This window comes from Magallana gigas, chromosome 3, assembly GCF_963853765.1.
Source record: "Magallana gigas chromosome 3, xbMagGiga1.1, whole genome shotgun sequence".
Classification (NCBI taxonomy): domain Eukaryota; kingdom Metazoa; phylum Mollusca; class Bivalvia; order Ostreida; family Ostreidae; genus Magallana; species Magallana gigas.
The window spans coordinates 59,682,869-59,702,139 of NC_088855.1; the positions used below are offsets into that span (position 1 = coordinate 59,682,869).

At 34.3% G+C, this 19,271-nt stretch overlaps 4 protein-coding genes and 1 long non-coding RNA gene across 5 annotated transcripts; 2 read left to right on the forward strand and 3 right to left on the reverse strand.

Moving 5' to 3' along the window:
• Positions 1 to 776: 776 nt before the first annotated feature.
• On the reverse strand, positions 777 to 2,930 carry LOC105341438 (scavenger receptor class F member 1). Its single transcript, XM_011447984.4, has 5 exons — positions 2,773 to 2,930; positions 2,632 to 2,681; positions 2,414 to 2,545; positions 1,183 to 1,314; positions 777 to 924 (listed from the first exon to the last, which is right to left on the reverse strand). The coding sequence occupies exons 1-5, from the start codon at positions 2,865 to 2,867 to the stop codon at positions 800 to 802; spliced, it is 534 nt and encodes a 177-aa protein (XP_011446286.2). The 5' UTR covers positions 2,868 to 2,930; the 3' UTR covers positions 777 to 799.
• Positions 2,931 to 4,628: 1,698 nt separating this feature from the next.
• Positions 4,629 to 10,281, reverse strand: LOC117680776 (uncharacterized). Its single transcript, XM_066080664.1, has 2 exons — positions 9,738 to 10,281; positions 4,629 to 7,481 (listed from the first exon to the last, which is right to left on the reverse strand). Exons 1-2 carry the CDS (start codon positions 9,964 to 9,966, stop codon positions 6,481 to 6,483), a joined length of 1,230 nt encoding a protein of 409 aa, XP_065936736.1. The 5' UTR covers positions 9,967 to 10,281; the 3' UTR covers positions 4,629 to 6,480.
• Positions 10,282 to 10,315: 34 nt separating this feature from the next.
• Positions 10,316 to 10,854, reverse strand: LOC136274186 (uncharacterized). Its single transcript, XR_010712508.1, has 3 exons — positions 10,681 to 10,854; positions 10,540 to 10,589; positions 10,316 to 10,453 (listed from the first exon to the last, which is right to left on the reverse strand). It is a non-coding gene; the product is annotated as an uncharacterized lncRNA (long non-coding RNA).
• Positions 10,855 to 13,638: 2,784 nt separating this feature from the next.
• On the forward strand, positions 13,639 to 16,454 carry LOC136269454 (fatty acid-binding protein, heart-like). Its single transcript, XM_011447983.4, has 4 exons — positions 13,639 to 13,838; positions 14,195 to 14,370; positions 14,654 to 14,767; positions 16,048 to 16,454. Exons 1-4 carry the CDS (start codon positions 13,751 to 13,753, stop codon positions 16,099 to 16,101), a joined length of 432 nt encoding a protein of 143 aa, XP_011446285.3. The 5' UTR covers positions 13,639 to 13,750; the 3' UTR covers positions 16,102 to 16,454.
• A 521-nt stretch (positions 16,455 to 16,975) lies between these two features.
• LOC105341437 (dCTP pyrophosphatase 1) lies at positions 16,976 to 18,847 on the forward strand. The gene is made up of 4 exons (XM_011447980.4): positions 16,976 to 17,459; positions 17,606 to 17,716; positions 17,916 to 17,950; positions 18,299 to 18,847. Exons 1-4 carry the CDS (start codon positions 17,341 to 17,343, stop codon positions 18,526 to 18,528), a joined length of 495 nt encoding a protein of 164 aa, XP_011446282.3. The 5' UTR covers positions 16,976 to 17,340; the 3' UTR covers positions 18,529 to 18,847.
• Positions 18,848 to 19,271: the final 424 nt, after the last annotated feature.

A 19,271-nucleotide genomic window follows, 5' to 3' on the forward strand; every position in this document is an offset into this window, starting at 1 on the left:
AGTGCTCTCGGTCTTATATAGGGGGTGTATAGCGATGAGCAGAACAATAAAAATCCACAACTAATGTGGCGGTTGTCGGAGATAAAAGGGAAATAATGCGTATTTATGAATTCATATTAGCTTTAATATCAAAGAAAAGAACCTATCCAAAATCTGGAACAAAATGGATGTCAGAAATCGAATTAACTCAAAAACAATGGAGGAAAATTTATAATCTGCCCTTTAAGTGCAAAAGGATTCTTTGAATTTTTCCTTTTCTTTTTTTTTCTAAAAAGAAAACATTTTCACATATATTATATACCACTATTTGTTCAAATTATATTGTAACTCTTCTGAGGAGTAATATATATATATAGGTACATATACTTTATATCAAAATATTGAATGTATCTATCAAACGAATACTATAGATGTATACGTATACCTTGCAACATATATCTATGTTTATGCGCAATACTTATACTCTGGTACGTGAATATGTGAAAGTTCAATAAAAACACAAAATTAAAGAAAATCATTTTGCCTATTGTTTGCTTTATTTGCAATATTTACAAAGTTTTAAAGCTGATTCAAACTTTGGAAAATACATCATGTTAAATTAAATAAACTTTTGACACAACGCTGGCTTCAGATCTTTGGTCTCTAATTTACAATACCTTTTTTTAAATTATTTTTTATATGATAATACCATCGATTACATCAGTGGCTTTACTTTACAATGCATGACTGTTGATAAATAATTGGATTTGTCAGCAAACGGTTACAAAACTGAATACGTTGAGACTAACGTCCTTCAGTATCAGTTCTTTCCTTTCAGTTTCTTTATCTTCAGTTGTAGGTATTCAATCTCTAGTTGTATCTTCTGTACTGCCAGATCATCCATACTTGTACTGTGGTTCATTAAATGGCACTCACATATTTTCTCTATATTTGCAAAACATGAAAAAGGAAAGACAGAATGAGATGTAAGGATAACATGTCTCGTATAACGCAAGTCAAAACATGTATTAAAACTCTTGTCTTACTCTAACGTCTAGACCCGCCACAATACTTAATAAAAATCAATCGTTTTATGCGATGCACTTTTGAAAACTACGCTGTGTGAAATAAAACTCTTTTAAGGTATTTATATTCTTGATATGTTGTTCCAAAATGCAATATTAAAGGAAATGTTGCTTTTACCAGGACAATCTCCCGATATTTTGTCACATGTTTCGTTGCACTCTGATGGACATTTCTTCTCGCATAACCGTCCAAAGAATCCATCGGGACAACCTTCACTGCAGTTGACTCCATATTTTCCAGGCGTACACTCTATCAAAAAGAATATTATATTTATACATTTGTTTGGGGTTTCTTATTATCAGTACATGTACATGTAAATTGGTTAACTATATTTCGTAAACCTTAGTGATGATATTATGATATTGAAATGTCATTAGTCTTATACCGATCAAATCTTAAATTCGCGACACCTATCAAATAGTCCAATCCACACTTTTCAAAATTGTTTACCTTTGAGGGGTCAACCCAAAGGTCAGAAGGGAAAAACCAAACTTTTTCCTTCTTTAGGCTACCAAATATTTGGGCGTCCTGTGATAAAATTTCTTTGAATTTAATTTATTTCTTCAATGTGTGGGTTGCCCCATCCTAGGGCAATCAAAATTCACAACGGAAACGGAATTTTATTGCCAAATGAAAAGTTACAAACCTCTAAAATACAAAGGCTACTGTAAGAAACCTATAGGTTTTTCCCCAAAGATGGCGGCCAGGGGACATAACTTTTGTAAAGTGTGGATTGGTCTATACAGGACAGGAAACCAAGTCTTGCTACAGGTGTTGCATATAGCAGAACCAAATACTGTGGAATCATATAAATTCGTGGGGGCAAATTTTCGTGGATTATGGGTTTTATGCTTATTCTTGGGGGATGCAATTTCGTGGATTGGTCGGTTTTCAGTTTCAGTAAGAATAGTTACTCTTTCAAAATCTGTTTTCGTCGAGGATGTATATTCGTGGGGGAGGGCTACCCAGGAATACCACGAAAATTGAGCCACCACGAATTCTAATGATTCCACAGTAGTAGGGTATATGTTGTTCGTATCCAATTTAGTTTTGTTTCATAATTATTATTTCACTGAAGAACTTTTTTATATTCCCTGGACTATTCCCACCCTTTGTCCTTATCTTTTTCATTAATATGTATACATTATACAAAACCATGGGCTTACATCATATAACTGTTGAAACATTAATTTATCATATCATTGTCAATTCACATCATTATTTACTTATTCAAAACAAAACGCATATGTCATATTTGTATTTATCTTATTATCAATGTCTTGTATTGCTTCTTTTCAAATTTCGATCCTCTGAAAACCAAAACATGTTTTAACTATTATCATGTTACCTGGGCACTCTCCCGATATTACGTCACATGTTTGGTCACACTGTAATGGACATACGTCCTTACATAAACGTCCATAGTATCCTTCCGGACAAGCTTCACTGCAGTTCACTCCATAAGTCCCCGCCGGGCACTCTAATGAAAATAAAATCGTATGTTCATTTTGTCAGATTTAATTATATAAATTTATTTTTCGGTAATTGTCAAAGTTCAGTATATACCTATGCACCTGTTCCCGTCAAATATATAGTTTGAGCAGCAAATATTGTATCTGTAAAATTGAAAATGGAGATTAACATATGTTAACAGCTGTTCATGTTCTGGTGGTGGTATTGTATGACAGTATCGACCAGTAACCTTACCCACACAGACTGGGATCCACCAAGACTGAGCCCAGACACAAATGGACACCAATAACCAGCAGTGCCGACTTGTAAAGATGTACTGTGTCCTCCATGTCTTTAAAGAGCAGTATATGTGCTGGTGACAACTTCCCTGTGTATTTCTGTTAAATCTATATTTTGCCCTCTTGATTTTATGTAATACATAAATTTTCTCTAACAGGAAAATAACTCTTGTTTCCTCATTCTGATGTGACTTTTGGAAAATCATAAATACAGGAAAAAAGTTTGAATTTATTTATATTTGATACATGGGCATCGTACAATAGCGATGATTTCAAATTAATTACTCAACATAATGATATTGTGAAGGGAAAGTATCTGAAAATAAAATTTCTTGTTTGCCAATGAACATGAACGTTATAATTTCATAATTGTTATGCTACCGATATGATGAGAAAACAGATATCATGCCACGCGTTTTACGATAAAAAAAAAGAAGAAGAAGGAAGTTACTCCTTTGTAGCAGAATATAGCAGAATATTAAATATCAATATTTAATATAACTGACCTTTTGGCGTCCAATAACATTACATTTATAGAGTAAACAGGATATACATAGACATCATCTCACATTTTGTTCAGTAATATTGTATTTTTGTTTCTAGAAAACAGAACCTTTGCTTTTAAAAACCATTGTATTTCAAAGTATACACAAGAATAATTTTTAATTGCATGTTAAGTAAAAAACATATTCTATAAAAAGCAACTAAATTATTTTGATTTTGCAGGTTATTTGCAAAAGTACAACCATTTGTTTAATTGAAAATGACAAAAAAATAGAAGATTCAATTTAAGTACAATACAATAAACTACTGTGTAATCATTAAATTTCGTGGTGGCTCAATTTTCGTGGAATTCGTGGATACCTCTCATCCACGAATGAACATCCTCCACAAATTAAAAAAGATGGTAATAAAGTAACATTCCCTTTTGTCAATACAAGAGAATACACGAAATTACGTCCCAAAAAACCTGTAAAATTTAAGCTATCCACGAAAATTGGCCCCCACGAAATTTAATGATTCCACGGTATACTTTAAAATATATACATTGGCAATTTACGTAAGTGAGTACAAATATAAAAATAGCATCAATTAATCATCTTTTCAGAAAACAAATTGATCGTACTGATCAATCAATAGCACAAAATAGATTCAGAGCTAGCGTCCTGCGTGGTGTCGACGCCATTTCAGATCAATCATTAAATGTTGTAAATTATCTTTCAATGTTAGATCATCTTATCTTACACCAGCACAGCTCACTAACCATCCAATGTAATTTTAAGGAAAATAAATAACGCAAAAGTTGCTCTGCTGTTTTGTAACTTTCCTTTGGACTTTCGATTTTGAACACTTTTTGTTATCACCATGTTTCATAGAAAATTTCAAGATGCATTTCAAAAAGTTACATAAAAAGTCTACTCCAAATTCATGACCAGACTACTTTAATCGAATTGTAATCAATCAAAAGTAATAGCACGCCTTTTTACAATCAACAGAGTATATCTTTTTGATATACATGTAATATGTTGCTACTTTAATGAACGTTGTCATTAAATAGACAAACACAGCTTAAGCGCACTCATGTCCTGTCATTTATTTACAGATGAAATACATGTATATATCCCTTTACAAATTTTGATTTATTATCACAAAGTTTAAATAAGATTAACAAATGAAAACATCAAATAAATTAGCTTATACAATGGTATTCAATAACAATCTTAGAGTCAATCTGAAGCGTCAAAGTTTATAACGTTTATACTTTATTACTTCCTCTTGATTATTTATACAAGGAAATAAGAACAAGATATGTGATTTTATAGTTTTATTTGGCGAACATTGGCCGTGGCATATTACTTTGTGGGATGCCAATAAACACACAACTTTTGGGCAAACCCACACAAAATCAACAAATGCATCAAAATTTATACAACACACAACATATGTTAAATGGCCACCCCGGGTAAACCGCGGGTGGTTACTTATTTAAATGTAAGTTATATGCACAAAACAATGTGAATCCACATCAAGCAAATATTTTACAAACAAAATGGTTTAGCATTTTACCCCCCTTCACAGTTCAATGGTGACAACTTCACAATAATACAAAGCTTACATAGGCCTCAGTTGCTTTGGTGTGCGCAAGCGCCACATCAGTGCTTATGCCACGACATTTCTTGAAAAGAACCAATAGATACGCCTTCCAATGTTATAATCTGCAAAATCAAAGGAAAAGCCAGCAGCAAAAAAACAAAAAAACAAGCATATATCTGCATTGAAAACTTTATTTCCTAAACAAATTGGGAAAGGGTGGGCGGGATATTTAAGGCGGATGCAAGAACTTTACAGCATATAATTTAAAAAAAATTCTCCCATACAATTTTTCAACCTACTCCTATTCAGCAACTTTTGGAAAAGGATGTTGATCCCGAGCTTCCAGACTTAAATAATAAAAGAAGGCCGCAGGCCGATCCCGACCAAAATTAAGATAACCCTTTCCCGTAAAATAAAGTCATCGATTTTATATGCATAAAATAGATGGTATTATTTATACAAGGAAATAAGAACAAGATATGTGATTTTATAGTTTTATTTGGCGAACATTGGCCGTGGCATATTACTTTGTGGGATGCCAATAAACACACAACTTTTGGGCAAACCCACACAAAATCAACAAATGCATCAAAATTTATACAACACACAACATATGTTAAATGGCCACCCCGGGTAAACCGCGGGTGGTTACTTATTTAAATGTAAGTTATATGCACAAAACAATGTGAATCCACATCAAGCAAATATTTTACAAACAAAATGGTTTAGCATTTTACCCCCCTTCACAGTTCAATGGTGACAACTTCACAATAATACAAAGCTTACATAGGCCTCAGTTGCTTTGGTGTGCGCAAGCGCCACATGACAGCGAACAATTAAAGGAGAGTTCGCAGTCATCCCACACATGGGGGAGCACCCAAGCAACTGAAAAAAGCCCCCACGAACCAATGTTCTCTGGAACAAGTTTTAAGGATATACCTGCCCCAGTTGCGACTGGAAGAATTCTAATCCCCCTTGGAAATTATTGAGGAAGAGCTTATTTCCTAACTCGTTGAGATGGACGCCATCAGGCATCAGAAATTGGGACATGTTTCTCAACAGATCAGGGTGCTTAATGTAACAACCCCCCAATTTTAAAACTGATGAGGCAGCTACCCTATTGGCCTTGAGACGGCATCTCTCCATTGCTTTGTTATCATTAGAATACCTCCATTTAATTCGTGGAAGCATCTGTGACCAAACAAGTGTGGACTGTGGAAATTGAACTTTAATAAATTGTAAGTGGGTTTTAATTTTTTGAATTAATGAAAACAGATCAATAGCCCCAATATCATTCACCCCACAGTGAATAATTAAGTAGTCTGGTGATTCTTCATATTGTGTTAGAAAAAAGAGCTTTCTTTTCAGCTCCAAAAACTTCAAACCTGAATATCCTTGCCACCAAATATTCATATTCAATCTATCCAGTCCTAGATTTGATCCCCCCGGTCTGCATACTGATGCCATCATAGCATTCTTGATAATAGATGAGCCCACACACCACACTGTAACTTCAGGGACCTCTACAATTCCAGCAAGAATAAGTATTGAACCTGATTACTTTTAAAAATTACATCTTATTTGTTCCTAACATCTGCCCAATAGGACATCTTATGTATGTCCTATATGCCCTAGACTTCCAACGGCCTGCTTCCATTATAATATCCTGTGTGCACCCAGCCTCAAATGCTAAAGTGGCTGCCCCTATACGAAACGAATGGGCCCTATAATGTCCCTCAACTCCAAGAGCATGAAGTGCTTTTTCTAAAATAGCTGAGAACTGATACCTAGTAAGAGGGTTCTTTCCCAAATGAATGAACAATGGGCCTTTAATTTTTGGTCGAACAGCAAGATAATCAATCAAACCTGCTACTGGACACAAAATTCCCTCAATTCTATCAATGACCAGAGAAACACCCTTCCTATCCTGATCAGTTTTTGAGCTTTTTATGAGTACCAAGAGCTTGGAGTAATTAGCTTGAAACTGTACATCTGTCACTTGCAATATTGAATGAACACCATTACCAGTAGACAATGCAAATTCCCCTATTCTGAGAAAACCAAAGAAAGCTAATAAATATGCAGCTCGAAACAACTTTGTTTCATAGGTATCATGACAAATACCTGGTAAAGTCTCCACAAGTTGTTTGAGTAATTCCAAGGTTATAGGTAACCTTGCATCAGCAGACCTACCAATTCTTCTCATACCTTCAAGAACCTTCAGAACAAGGAAGTTTTTTGTTTCATCAACCAAATTTTGAACTTTGCATTGAAAACTAATGGATGATAAGTAAGACCTAGCCGTAGCATAAGAACATTTCTTAAGTGACAAATAAGAAACAAATTGAACAACGTCCCTGAGTGGTGGGGGCCATAAAATCTCGTACCCAAATTCTCTCCGGAAATTAAAAAATGATCTTAGCCCTGTTTCATAAGATGTCTTGGTGTTGCTGGAGATTGAAGCATCTAACAATTTGTTCATTTGAATCTGTAAATCATGTTGACTAATTCTAATGGAATTGGGTCTGGTCTGGTGTGTGCCTCTGGTGCCAACCTCTTGAAGCGGTACCACTGTTTGCGAGACAAAGAATCTGCAACTTTGTTATCCAAGCTAAATATGTGTTTTGCCCTAAATATAACATTGTTCATCATAAGTCTAAAAACCAAATGTCTTACCAATTCCATAACTCTTTTTGATTTGGAAGATTGGGTATTGATGACACTTACTAGTGAAAGGTTATCCACATGGAACTGAACCTTTTTGTGTTGCAACCTAATTCCCCATAACTCTATTGCTAATACTACAGGTATGAGCTCTAAAAAAGTCATGTCCCTCAAAATGTCTTGGTTGTTCCAATGAGCTGGCCACTGTAGAAAAAACCAACTCCCCCTAAAGTAACCCCCACAACCTAAATGACCTGAGCCTGCACTATCTGTAAATAATTGCAAAATGCTAGAATCTTCCCATACAGTATCAGGAAAATATGCTACCCCATTGAAGTGGTCTAAGAACACAAGCCACATTTTAAGGTCACTTTTAATTCCAACTGATAATCTTATGTGATGGTGTGGCTTAAAAACCCCTCTAAATGCATCATACATTCTTCGAATAAAGGCTCTACTAGACCTGATTGCCTTTGAGAAAAAATTCAGCATTCCAACTAATGATTGCATTTCTTGCAACCTAACCTTTTCTCTACCTAAAAAGCTCTCAATTAGGTTCCTAAGGATATTTACCTTTGCTTCTGGGATCCTAATAATCATCTCCAATGTATCTATTTCAAAACCTAGAAATATTAACTTAGTTGTTGGGCCTGAAGTTTTATCATGAGCTAGTGGTACCCCTATTTCTTTAGCTAAGTGACTAAAAGTAGACATAAGTATTGCACATTCTTGACTTCCACACCTTCCTGCAAAAATGAAATCATCCAAATAATGATCTAAGGTATTCAGCCCAGACTTAAACTGTGTCAGCCAATGTAGAAAAGTTGCGAATGTTTCCCAAATTTTGCAACTTATAGAACATCCCATGGGAAGACATTTGTCTATGTAATATGAGCCATCTACCGAGAAGCCTAACAAATCAAAATCCCCTGGATAGATAGGAATTAAACGAAATGCACTTTTAACATCCATCTTCCCTATCAAGGCACCCCTTCCCAAACTGGCAATCATGTCAACTACACCATCAAAAGATGCATATTGAACTGTACATAAATCTGGATCTATAAAGTCATTGATCCCACGATCACTAGGGTAGGATAAATGAGTTATCATTCGCCACCCCCCATCCGATTTTGGAACAATGCCAACTGGCGAAATGTGAAGGTTGGAAATAGGCAGTTGGTCAAAAGGACCCATAATCCTGCCCAGCTTAATTTCTTTACTTATCTTATCCATCAAATGATCATGGTGTTCAGTTGCAGACTTGAGATTTTTTGAATACACATGAAACCTTGGGCCAGTATAATTAATTTCAAAACCTTTGGAAAAACCATTTTTTAAATAATTAGCAGCATATTTGTCTGGGTATGATTGTAAATACTCATCTAACACTTTAGTTCTAATAGGGGAAGTTCCTAGGGCCCATATATCTTTGTGGTCTTGGGGTTTGTGTTGGGTGTGACACAGGGGGTCTAAACTGGGATTGTCCCTGCAATGGTGCCCTGGGGCGATTTGTGGCCTTGAACACATGGTTAGAAAGGGGACACTGGTATTGTGGATGAGCCCCTGAACATCTTATACACTTATGCATGTACTGACAAGACGGTCTGTCACAAATTCCCTTGAAATTGAAATTATAGCACTTGTTAAATGCTGGGCTATTTGGGCTAAGTGTAACTTTAGATTGCGGAGATGATGTCATAAACATCAACCATAACTCATAGTCTACTTTAGACCATTGTTTGGTGGGATCGATACTGCGGCGAAGTCTAAATTGTTCATCATATTTCTTCCAGCCCAAATCTCCCTCCCCACATCTTGATGCCCCTAGTCTAATGTCATGCAAATATTTCAGAAGACCTTGAAAAGATTCTGGATGGGCCGAAGCATAGATACTTGCATAAACTAAAAATGCATCTGTCCATCTACTGATAGATTGAATCTTTATGCTGGGCCTAACTACCTCTCTTGTGACCAACTCACCCTTATCATTAAAAAATATTCTTTTCTCTGAAGATTCCGTCAGAGAAGTATTATCAAGCAATAAGCTAATGTCAATGTATGACGAACTGATAATTTTTGATTTCAATGAGTTAGAGACATTGCTAGATAACAATGTATGAATGCTATCGACGTATTGACTTTCAACACCAATGCTTGTACCTGATTGAATAGCTAAAGCAGGAACAGGTGTTGGGGGCAAACTTTGGTTCACGGTTGCCACATCTTCACTTTCTATTGCGATGGCGCATTCCCTGCTTCGTGATGGACCTGGTTCCTGAGATGCCTGATCGTCAGTGGATGGAGCTGATCGCTCGGGTCTTGACCTCTTTGACCTTGATCCCTTCCCCTCGTGGTGTCTGCAATTCCGCTTATTATTTTTTGGTGGCATTTCCGCTCATTAAAATGAACAATACACATACAATAACTCACTTGAGATTAAAAACACGATTTTAAAAAAAAATACAAATTATATGTATAGTGCCTACTGATAACACCCTGCTTTTAATCCGGCCCCATCAATAGAAAATATAGACGCCAGATTAAAATTAATGTAAAACACAATTAACTTGTCTATCCGTTAATGAAATTTCATATATATTTAAGGCGGATGCAAGAACTTTACAGCATATAATTTAAAAAAAATTCTCCCATACAATTTTTCAACCTACTCCTATTCAGCAACTTTTGGAAAAGGATGTTGATCCCGAGCTTCCAGACTTAAATATTAACTATTATCATGTTACCTGGGCACTCTCCCGATATTACGTCACATGTTTGGTCACACTGTAATGGACATACGTCCTTACATAAACGTCCATAGTATCCTTCCGGACAAGCTTCACTGCAGTTCACTCCATAAGTCCCCGCCGGGCACTCTAATGAAAATAAAATCGTATGTTCATTTTGTCAGATTTAATTATATAAATTTATTTTTCGGTAATTGTCAAAGTTCAGTATATACCTATGCACCTGTTCCCGTCAAATATATAGTTTGAGCAGCAAATATTGTATCTGTAAAATTGAAAATGGAGATTAACATATGTTAACAGCTGTTCATGTTCTGGTGGTGGTATTGTATGACAGTATCGACCAGTAACCTTACCCACACAGACTGGGATCCACCAAGACTGAGCCCAGACACAAATGGACACCAATAACCAGCAGTGCCGACTTGTAAAGATGTACTGTGTCCTCCATGTCTTTAAAGAGCAGTATATGTGCTGGTGACAACTTCCCTGTGTATTTCTGTTAAATCTATATTTTGCCCTCTTGATTTTATGTAATACATAAATTTTCTCTAACAGGAAAATAACTCTTGTTTCCTCATTCTGATGTGACTTTTGGAAAATCATAAATACAGGAAAAAAGTTTGAATTTATTTATATTTGATACATGGGCATCGTACAATAGCGATGATTTCAAATTAATTACTCAACATAATGATATTGTGAAGGGAAAGTATCTGAAAATAAAATTTCTTGTTTGCCAATGAACATGAACGTTATAATTTCATAATTGTTATGCTACCGATATGATGAGAAAACAGATATCATGCCACGCGTTTTACGATAAAAAAAAAGAAGAAGAAGGAAGTTACTCCTTTGTAGCAGAATATAGCAGAATATTAAATATCAATATTTAATATAACTGACCTTTTGGCGTCCAATAACATTACATTTATAGAGTAAACAGGATATACATAGACATCATCTCACATTTTGTTCAGTAATATTGTATTTTTGTTTCTAGAAAACAGAACCTTTGCTTTTAAAAACCATTGTATTTCAAAGTATACACAAGAATAATTTTTAATTGCATGTTAAGTAAAAAACATATTCTATAAAAAGCAACTAAATTATTTTGATTTTGCAGGTTATTTGCAAAAGTACAACCATTTGTTTAATTGAAAATGACAAAAAAATAGAAGATTCAATTTAAGTACAATACAATAAACTACTGTGTAATCATTAAATTTCGTGGTGGCTCAATTTTCGTGGAATTCGTGGATACCTCTCATCCACGAATGAACATCCTCCACAAATTAAAAAAGATGGTAATAAAGTAACATTCCCTTTTGTCAATACAAGAGAATACACGAAATTACGTCCCAAAAAACCTGTAAAATTTAAGCTATCCACGAAAATTGGCCCCCACGAAATTTAATGATTCCACGGTATACTTTAAAATATATACATTGGCAATTTACGTAAGTGAGTACAAATATAAAAATAGCATCAATTAATCATCTTTTCAGAAAACAAATTGATCGTACTGATCAATCAATAGCACAAAATAGATTCAGAGCTAGCGTCCTGCGTGGTGTCGACGCCATTTCAGATCAATCATTAAATGTTGTAAATTATCTTTCAATGTTAGATCATCTTATCTTACACCAGCACAGCTCACTAACCATCCAATGTAATTTTAAGGAAAATAAATAACGCAAAAGTTGCTCTGCTGTTTTGTAACTTTCCTTTGGACTTTCGATTTTGAACACTTTTTGTTATCACCATGTTTCATAGAAAATTTCAAGATGCATTTCAAAAAGTTACATAAAAAGTCTACTCCAAATTCATGACCAGACTACTTTAATCGAATTGTAATCAATCAAAAGTAATAGCACGCCTTTTTACAATCAACAGAGTATATCTTTTTGATATACATGTAATATGTTGCTACTTTAATGAACGTTGTCATTAAATAGACAAACACAGCTTAAGCGCACTCATGTCCTGTCATTTATTTACAGATGAAATACATGTATATATCCCTTTACAAATTTTGATTTATTATCACAAAGTTTAAATAAGATTAACAAATGAAAACATCAAATAAATTAGCTTATACAATGGTATTCAATAACAATCTTAGAGTCAATCTGAAGCGTCAAAGTTTATAACGTTTATACTTTATTACTTCCTCTTGATTATTTATGATTCCTTTGATAAACTTTAATCGTCGCCATAGAATAAAAGTATTCTGAATTTCGGGATATGCCTTTCTAATGGTATTCTTCTGAATTCTAAGCTAGTATTTTAGGTTAAAATGCATGGTGTTAGGTTTGAGGTATGAAAATATGTTTTGTACAGAGAGTGTTACCGATCTTGGAGAAGGTGAAATTTTTCTATATTTGAAATCTTGTATTCTTGTTCTATGCTGACGATACTTTTATCTCGCTGAAAAAGCTAATAATTTAAAATTTATTTACTGTGTGAAGTTTTGCACAAATTGCATAACTAAGTATACAGCAGATGAATTCTTTTGTACTTCAATGTAATACGTTTTTGTGAATTTTATATATAGTGTGTGTTGTGTGCGTGCGTGCGTGATTTGATGAACGACCGAACACTTTTAAATATTGTAAATGCTGGCATATCAACTCACCCTTAAAAATCTAGATTAGCTTCATAGGTTACGCGGGTCGCTGATCTTATGTATTTATTTTGTCGCGTTTTTTGGTTTTGTTTTTTGTTGTTGTTTTTTTTTTTTTTGTAATTTATGCTGTTTTTTTTTAATTTCGACAATTTGTCGACTTGATATAATTTGGTATTTTGATTGCGTATATACTTTTGAATCAAAATTAATGTGCTCACTGAAATCTTATTGTTCATTTTTAATCTTTATACTTATATACACATGGATGACATTTTATTGGGAATGGGAAAATCGTGTGTTAATAATTGTATACATGGTATAGTGAGAGGGCTACATAAGTTTAGAACTTGTATCCATACATTACTCATTGTAATTATATTGCAAGAAAATAAGTTCAGATCAATTTGTTATTTGAATAGAAAGATATTTATAACCTTGTACCACAAATTAATTAAGGTGTAGTTAAATAAATTGTATTCTAAACCTCATTTTGGATTTAACAAATAGTTAAGGTTTTAAACTGATCATGATTACGCATAAGATAATTACATATACTTACAACTGATTAATACAAAATTTATCTTTAATCATTTATCAGTTTTAAATATACATGAAGTGATAAATATAGTTTTTCTCTAGGCCCTGATGAATCACTCTTGAGGAACTAGTCTTTTTACCTGTGAGAAATAGGACGGAAAAGTGAGATCGCCTGATCGTTAATGACGTCATCCAGGATCTAAGCGTACAGTAGTAGCACAGCTGAGAACACGGGCATACGCACGTGCAATCTGGCGGTAATGGAGGTGGCTGGGATAGAGGATACGATAGTCGGAGTGTGGGCCCTGTATAGGAACGAGAATCTGGACGGATACCTGAAGGAGTGCGGTAAGAGACTCGCGGGGACGGTCGAAGTTTTGATCTTAAAGTATAAATATGTATCTCTGTCTTTGTTTAGTATCTTTTCTATTTATCAAAATACAGGTGTCTATATTTATATTTTTCATGCGTATCGAGCTTTAACTGAAATAAAAAATATCCACGTGATATTTTTTTTTTATCAGAATTGGAATTTTTAAGTTGATTCTGTTAAAAACTAATATAGGTAATAGAGAAATTTTGATTTCATAAAGAACGTTTATGTTCTTAATTGTTCTTTCAGAATATAATTCAAATCTTAAAAAACGTCATGTATGGAATGAATTTTTATCCATCATTTCTATTTTCTTTTTTATTGTGGCTAGGCGTGAACTTCATCCTTCGGAAGCTTGCCCAAGCCGCTAGTTTGTACGTTACTATGGTGATATCTATGGAGGATGGACAACTGAGGATACAAAACAAAGGTCCCAAAAACACAGACCACAAGGCGCCCCTGGGCACGGAAATCTTTATCACGGACCTAATGCATAACCCAATGAAGGTATGAATTGTTAGGGGGGGGGGGGGTATTTTTTTATTTGATTGAACATTAGATTTACAATCTGAAAGTGAAACTTTGAAAATTTTACAGAGCGAACAAAGAAAACAATTGAATTAGTTCTTATCCTGCAATGAATGTACATTTGTAAACAGCATGAGTCATTCAACATTCATGCAGAGAGTAGATTAATTTTCCTGAGCTGTCGACAGAATGGAATGATTTAAACTGCCGAGTACTTTGTGAACTTCCGCGCTGACGTCTGCTTTCTTTGTGTTTTGTTCAGGAGGTACACACGTGGGACAAAAATCAGCTGGTCACGGTTTCTGAGCCGACCCCAGGCTCCAAGGCGCTGCCAACCCGCGTCATCCGGGAACTTGTGGAGGGTCAGCTGGTCATGGTAGGTGACCCGTCTGGGCGGTCCCAGTTTGATTTAGGTCTTATTCTGTACAAGCTATATATACAGGCGTTTCTTTAATGTATAATTACTAGTAATCAGCTCTTAATGACACAGATGATCGATTGTTGAATAAGAATTTAACCATACACAGTAAATGCCACCGTTTCCGTCATATTTGCACGATTTTTTAACGCAGAAAATATATACACACACCTGTCAAAGAAATACAACTAAAACTGATTTAAAGGAAATGAAAATAGTATATATTTTTCACTGACATGTCAGCGTTTTCTATTTTCCATTAAAATTGACAAAAACGAGAAATGTCACGGAGATTTGTAATGGGAAATCTGACATTAATTTCTAACTCACACAATTTTCTTACACGTAAGATGTACATGTAAGATGTACATGTAATTTTTGATGTTTGCAATGAAATATATTCGTAGACTTATTTTTTGGAGGCGGTTCAATAGGGAAAAAAATTCTTCATTCTAGCAAATACAAATTGTTTAAACTTAATGGTTATGAATGTCGAAAAAGATTTTCAGAAGATGTGCTGCATAAACTTAATGGTACAGTGTTTGGTCTACTATTGTGACGCCTTTCATCGCAGAAAACAAAAGAAAATCGACGGAATGCAAGTTGTGACCGATAACAATAAATTTCCGAGGCTTCATTTTCCTATCTTAGTAGTGACCTCCAGAAAAGTGCATGTAAACAAAAATTAGAGTTATTTTCTCATTCATTTGGCTGAAGAATAGAGATAAAATCTATCTAAATTCCCGCTGTTTACCCATGCATGAATATCATCAGGGAGTAACTATGATCAATATTTGTATTTTTTTTTTAATATATTCGAGTGCGTCTAGATGGTTCTTAATCAAAGTGAACAGATTTAATGAATACATGTATATATACATATCGTATTACTTCATTGTATTCCGATTTATCCTGGCCGGACACAGATGTATACATGCATTTCTATTTATATCAACTTAATTTATTTTACTGTGTTTTAATTACATTAATTCTACTCTACTCATTTTTACATTACCAGTTCTACATGTGAATACATTATTTCTAAAAAAAAAAAAATAACAAAAATATTTTATTTCTACTTTCAGTTAGTCATTTTTACATTATTTGTTCTTTTAATTAATTATTTGTACATTTTTCTACTTTTAATTAATTATTTCTAAATTATTTCGACTGACTTGTTTTCTGCTAAAAAATTTCAATATTAAATTTCTACATGTACCTTTCTCCCTTTTTTACAGACTCTAATAGTGAATGACGTTGTCTGTAAAATGTTTTACAAACGGAAGAGCTGACGAATATCCTGGACAATTAGACACACATAAATTGTGAACAGACAAAAATTCGAGCATGGATTTATTGGCGTGCGTCGGCCATGCTTGGCGACCCGCCATTGTGTTGTGATAAATGTGCGGGTATCCATAACTGTTGACCTTCATGTGTACCCGTGTCCTTGACGTGTCTCATTATACAAGTACTGGTACAGAACAAGTACTGCTGTAACATATGGTGGAATATAATACACAGTGTCTTAGTCTGCAAAATTCTTATACATTTTCATGGAATCAAAGATGAAGTAAAAGGAAATTGATCATATGCATTTAATATGTGTTGATGATGCTGTGTTAGTAAAATGGAATGCACTCGGGGTTCTTTTATTTGTTTTTATTCAATTATTTAGTTGTTAGTCAACTGAATGAATTTCAATTATCGGTTTCAATTTGTATGATTTGTATCATCTCAAAAACGGAAAATATAAACATGCCAGTACTTTGATTTTATAGGTCGTGTCCCTATCACTATAGACAAGTCTTCTTTCTGATTATCATTACAAACCGATAAGCTTTACAGAGATTAAAACTGCATTGTTTTGAATTAAGGGACATACATTTTATTTTTATATAGACAAATGTATGGATAGGGACAAGTCGTTGAAAGTGCAATGAAAAATATTCATTATTTTGTTAACTACATGTACATTGAAGAATTGAATCATCAAAATATTTTAGAACGATTGGGATTTTAACGCTACGGATTAATGACTCGGAAAAAGAAACAAATATTTAAGCTGCTTTTGTTCCAGTCCTTTTTTATTTATTTATTTTTTAATTTTTAAGCTATTTCTAAGCTTTAAGGACTTTTTTTTCTCTAGAATATGAAGTACATCCTTTGAAGAGAGAATAAAACTTTCATAAACATAGAATTGCATTTCACTCATTGAAATATACACGTATAGTCCGTAAGAAGTTTACTTACAAACATATCGGTAGTAGTTTTCATACTTAGGATGAGTCAGTTGCTGCTATGTCATTCGTGGACTATGATTGAGTTCTTTATCAGTCTCACTCTGATATTACAAGTATACACCACTTTTTGTACCAGTTTCTTTCAAAAGCCAACCTGAGTCAGATTAACTCAAGAAAGAAACGGCAGTGCCTCCAGTGTAATATTTACACATATATTACATCGGGATCGGGGTCAATATTATGGTGAAAACACGTGTTCATTTCTAGTTTCACTTTTGATCGCACAACATGAGTGAATCAAAGAAACAGAAAATATCGAACGTAGATACATCTGATGGGACGGATTCTGCGAATTCTAAATTGAAGGACGAATTCCGATTTAGTGAGGACCCATCTCTTGAGAAAATGTAACTTATTTACTATGAACTCTTTATAACTGATACATGTATATATACTGTACCCTTATATTGTATACACATGTATTTACCGATCTTGGGCATGTACTTTATGTCCAGATAGCTAGTTGTAAATATACTTTACGGTGATGTTTCAGACGAGAAATGCAAGCTGTGTTCTGTAGGGAGAGGAACTGGGACCAGTTTCATACACCCAGGAATGTACTACTGGCCCTGGTCGGAGAGGTTGGGGAGCTAGCAGAAATCTTGTGAGTTTTTTGGAAATCAACTTATTAAATTCAAATTGTAAAATTGAAATAACTGGAAAAAGGTTAAGAGCAGAGACCATTTCGTTTCTCTCGGCGAAGAAATTGTTCAACGGATTCTCTGAAAAAAATATGGCCCCGTGCATGGTTAAATGAAAGCTGAGCTATTTTCATGTTGCTTTGTTTTGTTTCTGTTTTACAGTCAGTGGAAAGGAGAGGTTGATGTAGGACTTCCGGGTAAGATTACAAGCTGTATACGATGTTACATGCATGGATCAATCTACATTATCTATTAAGCAAACAATTAATCCTAGTGCATTAAATGTTTTGTTTTGTTTTTTTGTAAAATTTTAAAACAAATGTTTAATATTTTAATTTTTCATTAATTGCCAAATAATGTATTAAAACTGTGTATTACTTTAATTTTGAAAACCCTTACTGCAAATGATGTTTTGCTCTCCAGTGCTCACACACTATGTAGAAGTTATTAATAATGTTACAATATTCCATATTAATATCAACTTCAGATTGTTGAACCACATCCAATAGCAAGTGTATGTAAACATGTAAATTGTTTAACTACAGACTTCAGTCAGGAGGAGAGAGATCACGTGGGCCAGGAGATGAGTGACATTCTGATTTACTTAGTGAGGCTGGCAGACAGGTGTCTTATTGACCTACCCTCCGCCGTGCTGCAGAAAATAGAACACAACGCACAGAAATACCCCGTCAATAAGGCGTACGGTAACAACAAGAAATATACCGCGTACGTGGCAGAGGATGCTGGGAAGGCACTCCCCAGTGGGGACCAGTAAATGAATGAGACAACAATATTTCTTAGCCAAAGAGCATACAGCATGTATGCGTGCATGTGGCTACATTTAGTACACATGGGTTTAACTATGTGTACATTTTATAAAAAAGACTGGCTGTCAACTGGGCCCAGTGTCATTGAGAGTTCCTCACTGGTGTCTGTGTGGAGATTAAGATTTAGGAGCATGGACGGACAGACACTTAGGCACCCAGACACAGCCATTGTTTATTACAGGGTCCAATTTTTCTCTCAGCCAAACTGATTTAAACGTTGATTTTGTTTTAATGTTTGATGTTGTAAATAAAGTTTTATGTTCAATTGTTCCTTTTTACTTGTGATTGATAGATTGACTTGCTTTTCTTTTAAGATTTAAAATTAAACCACATAATCTGATATATTATAGCATTTAGCAAAATATTTTTAAAAAATTATACACGCCTTGAATAGTGGCAACAAATGGAGATAATTTTAATTGCAATTAAGAAAATTAGAGATGAACCAGGACCTATGAAAAAAAAAGAAAATCATGCATGTTCAGAACAACTTGGTCAGCGCCATATCATTGTCAATTCATTTCATGCGCACATCAAGAAAACTCTTCCGGTGGAATAACTTACATAATGGTGAATAATACAAAAACCAAAGAATTAAATAAAGAATGTTATTTATGTCTCTGCTAAAACCCTGCATCTGATCCTTTTAAAACAAACTCTATAGTCGGAAGCAAATTGAAAGTGGGGGCTA

Bases quoted from the DNA above. Each gene is read 5' to 3' on its own strand.
- LOC105341438 (XM_011447984.4), bottom strand. From the start codon at position 2,867: ATGGAGGACACAGTACATCTTTACAAGTCGGCACTGCTGGTTATTGGT. The intron at 2,682-2,772 runs GTAAGGTTACTG...TCAATTTTACAG, and splicing joins GTGGATCCCAGTCTGTGTGG to ATACAATATTTGCTGCTCAA. The intron at 2,546-2,631 runs GTATATACTGAA...TATTTTCATTAG, and splicing joins TGACGGGAACAGGTGCATAG to AGTGCCCGGCGGGGACTTAT.
- LOC117680776 (XM_066080664.1), bottom strand. From the start codon at position 9,966: ATGCCACCAAAAAATAATAAGCGGAATTGCAGACACCACGAGGGGAAG. The intron at 7,482-9,737 runs GTACAAGCATTG...TCTCGCAAACAG, and splicing joins TGCTTTAGCTATTCAATCAG to TGGTACCGCTTCAAGAGGTT.
- LOC136269454 (XM_011447983.4), top strand. From the start codon at position 13,751: ATGGAGGTGGCTGGGATAGAGGATACGATAGTCGGAGTGTGGGCCCTG. The intron at 14,371-14,653 runs GTATGAATTGTT...TGTTTTGTTCAG, and splicing joins TAATGCATAACCCAATGAAG to GAGGTACACACGTGGGACAA. The intron at 14,768-16,047 runs GTAGGTGACCCG...CCTTTTTTACAG, and splicing joins TGGAGGGTCAGCTGGTCATG to ACTCTAATAGTGAATGACGT.
- LOC105341437 (XM_011447980.4), top strand. From the start codon at position 17,341: ATGAGTGAATCAAAGAAACAGAAAATATCGAACGTAGATACATCTGAT. The intron at 17,717-17,915 runs GTGAGTTTTTTG...TCTGTTTTACAG, and splicing joins GGGGAGCTAGCAGAAATCTT to TCAGTGGAAAGGAGAGGTTG. The intron at 17,951-18,298 runs GTAAGATTACAA...GTTTAACTACAG, and splicing joins GGTTGATGTAGGACTTCCGG to ACTTCAGTCAGGAGGAGAGA.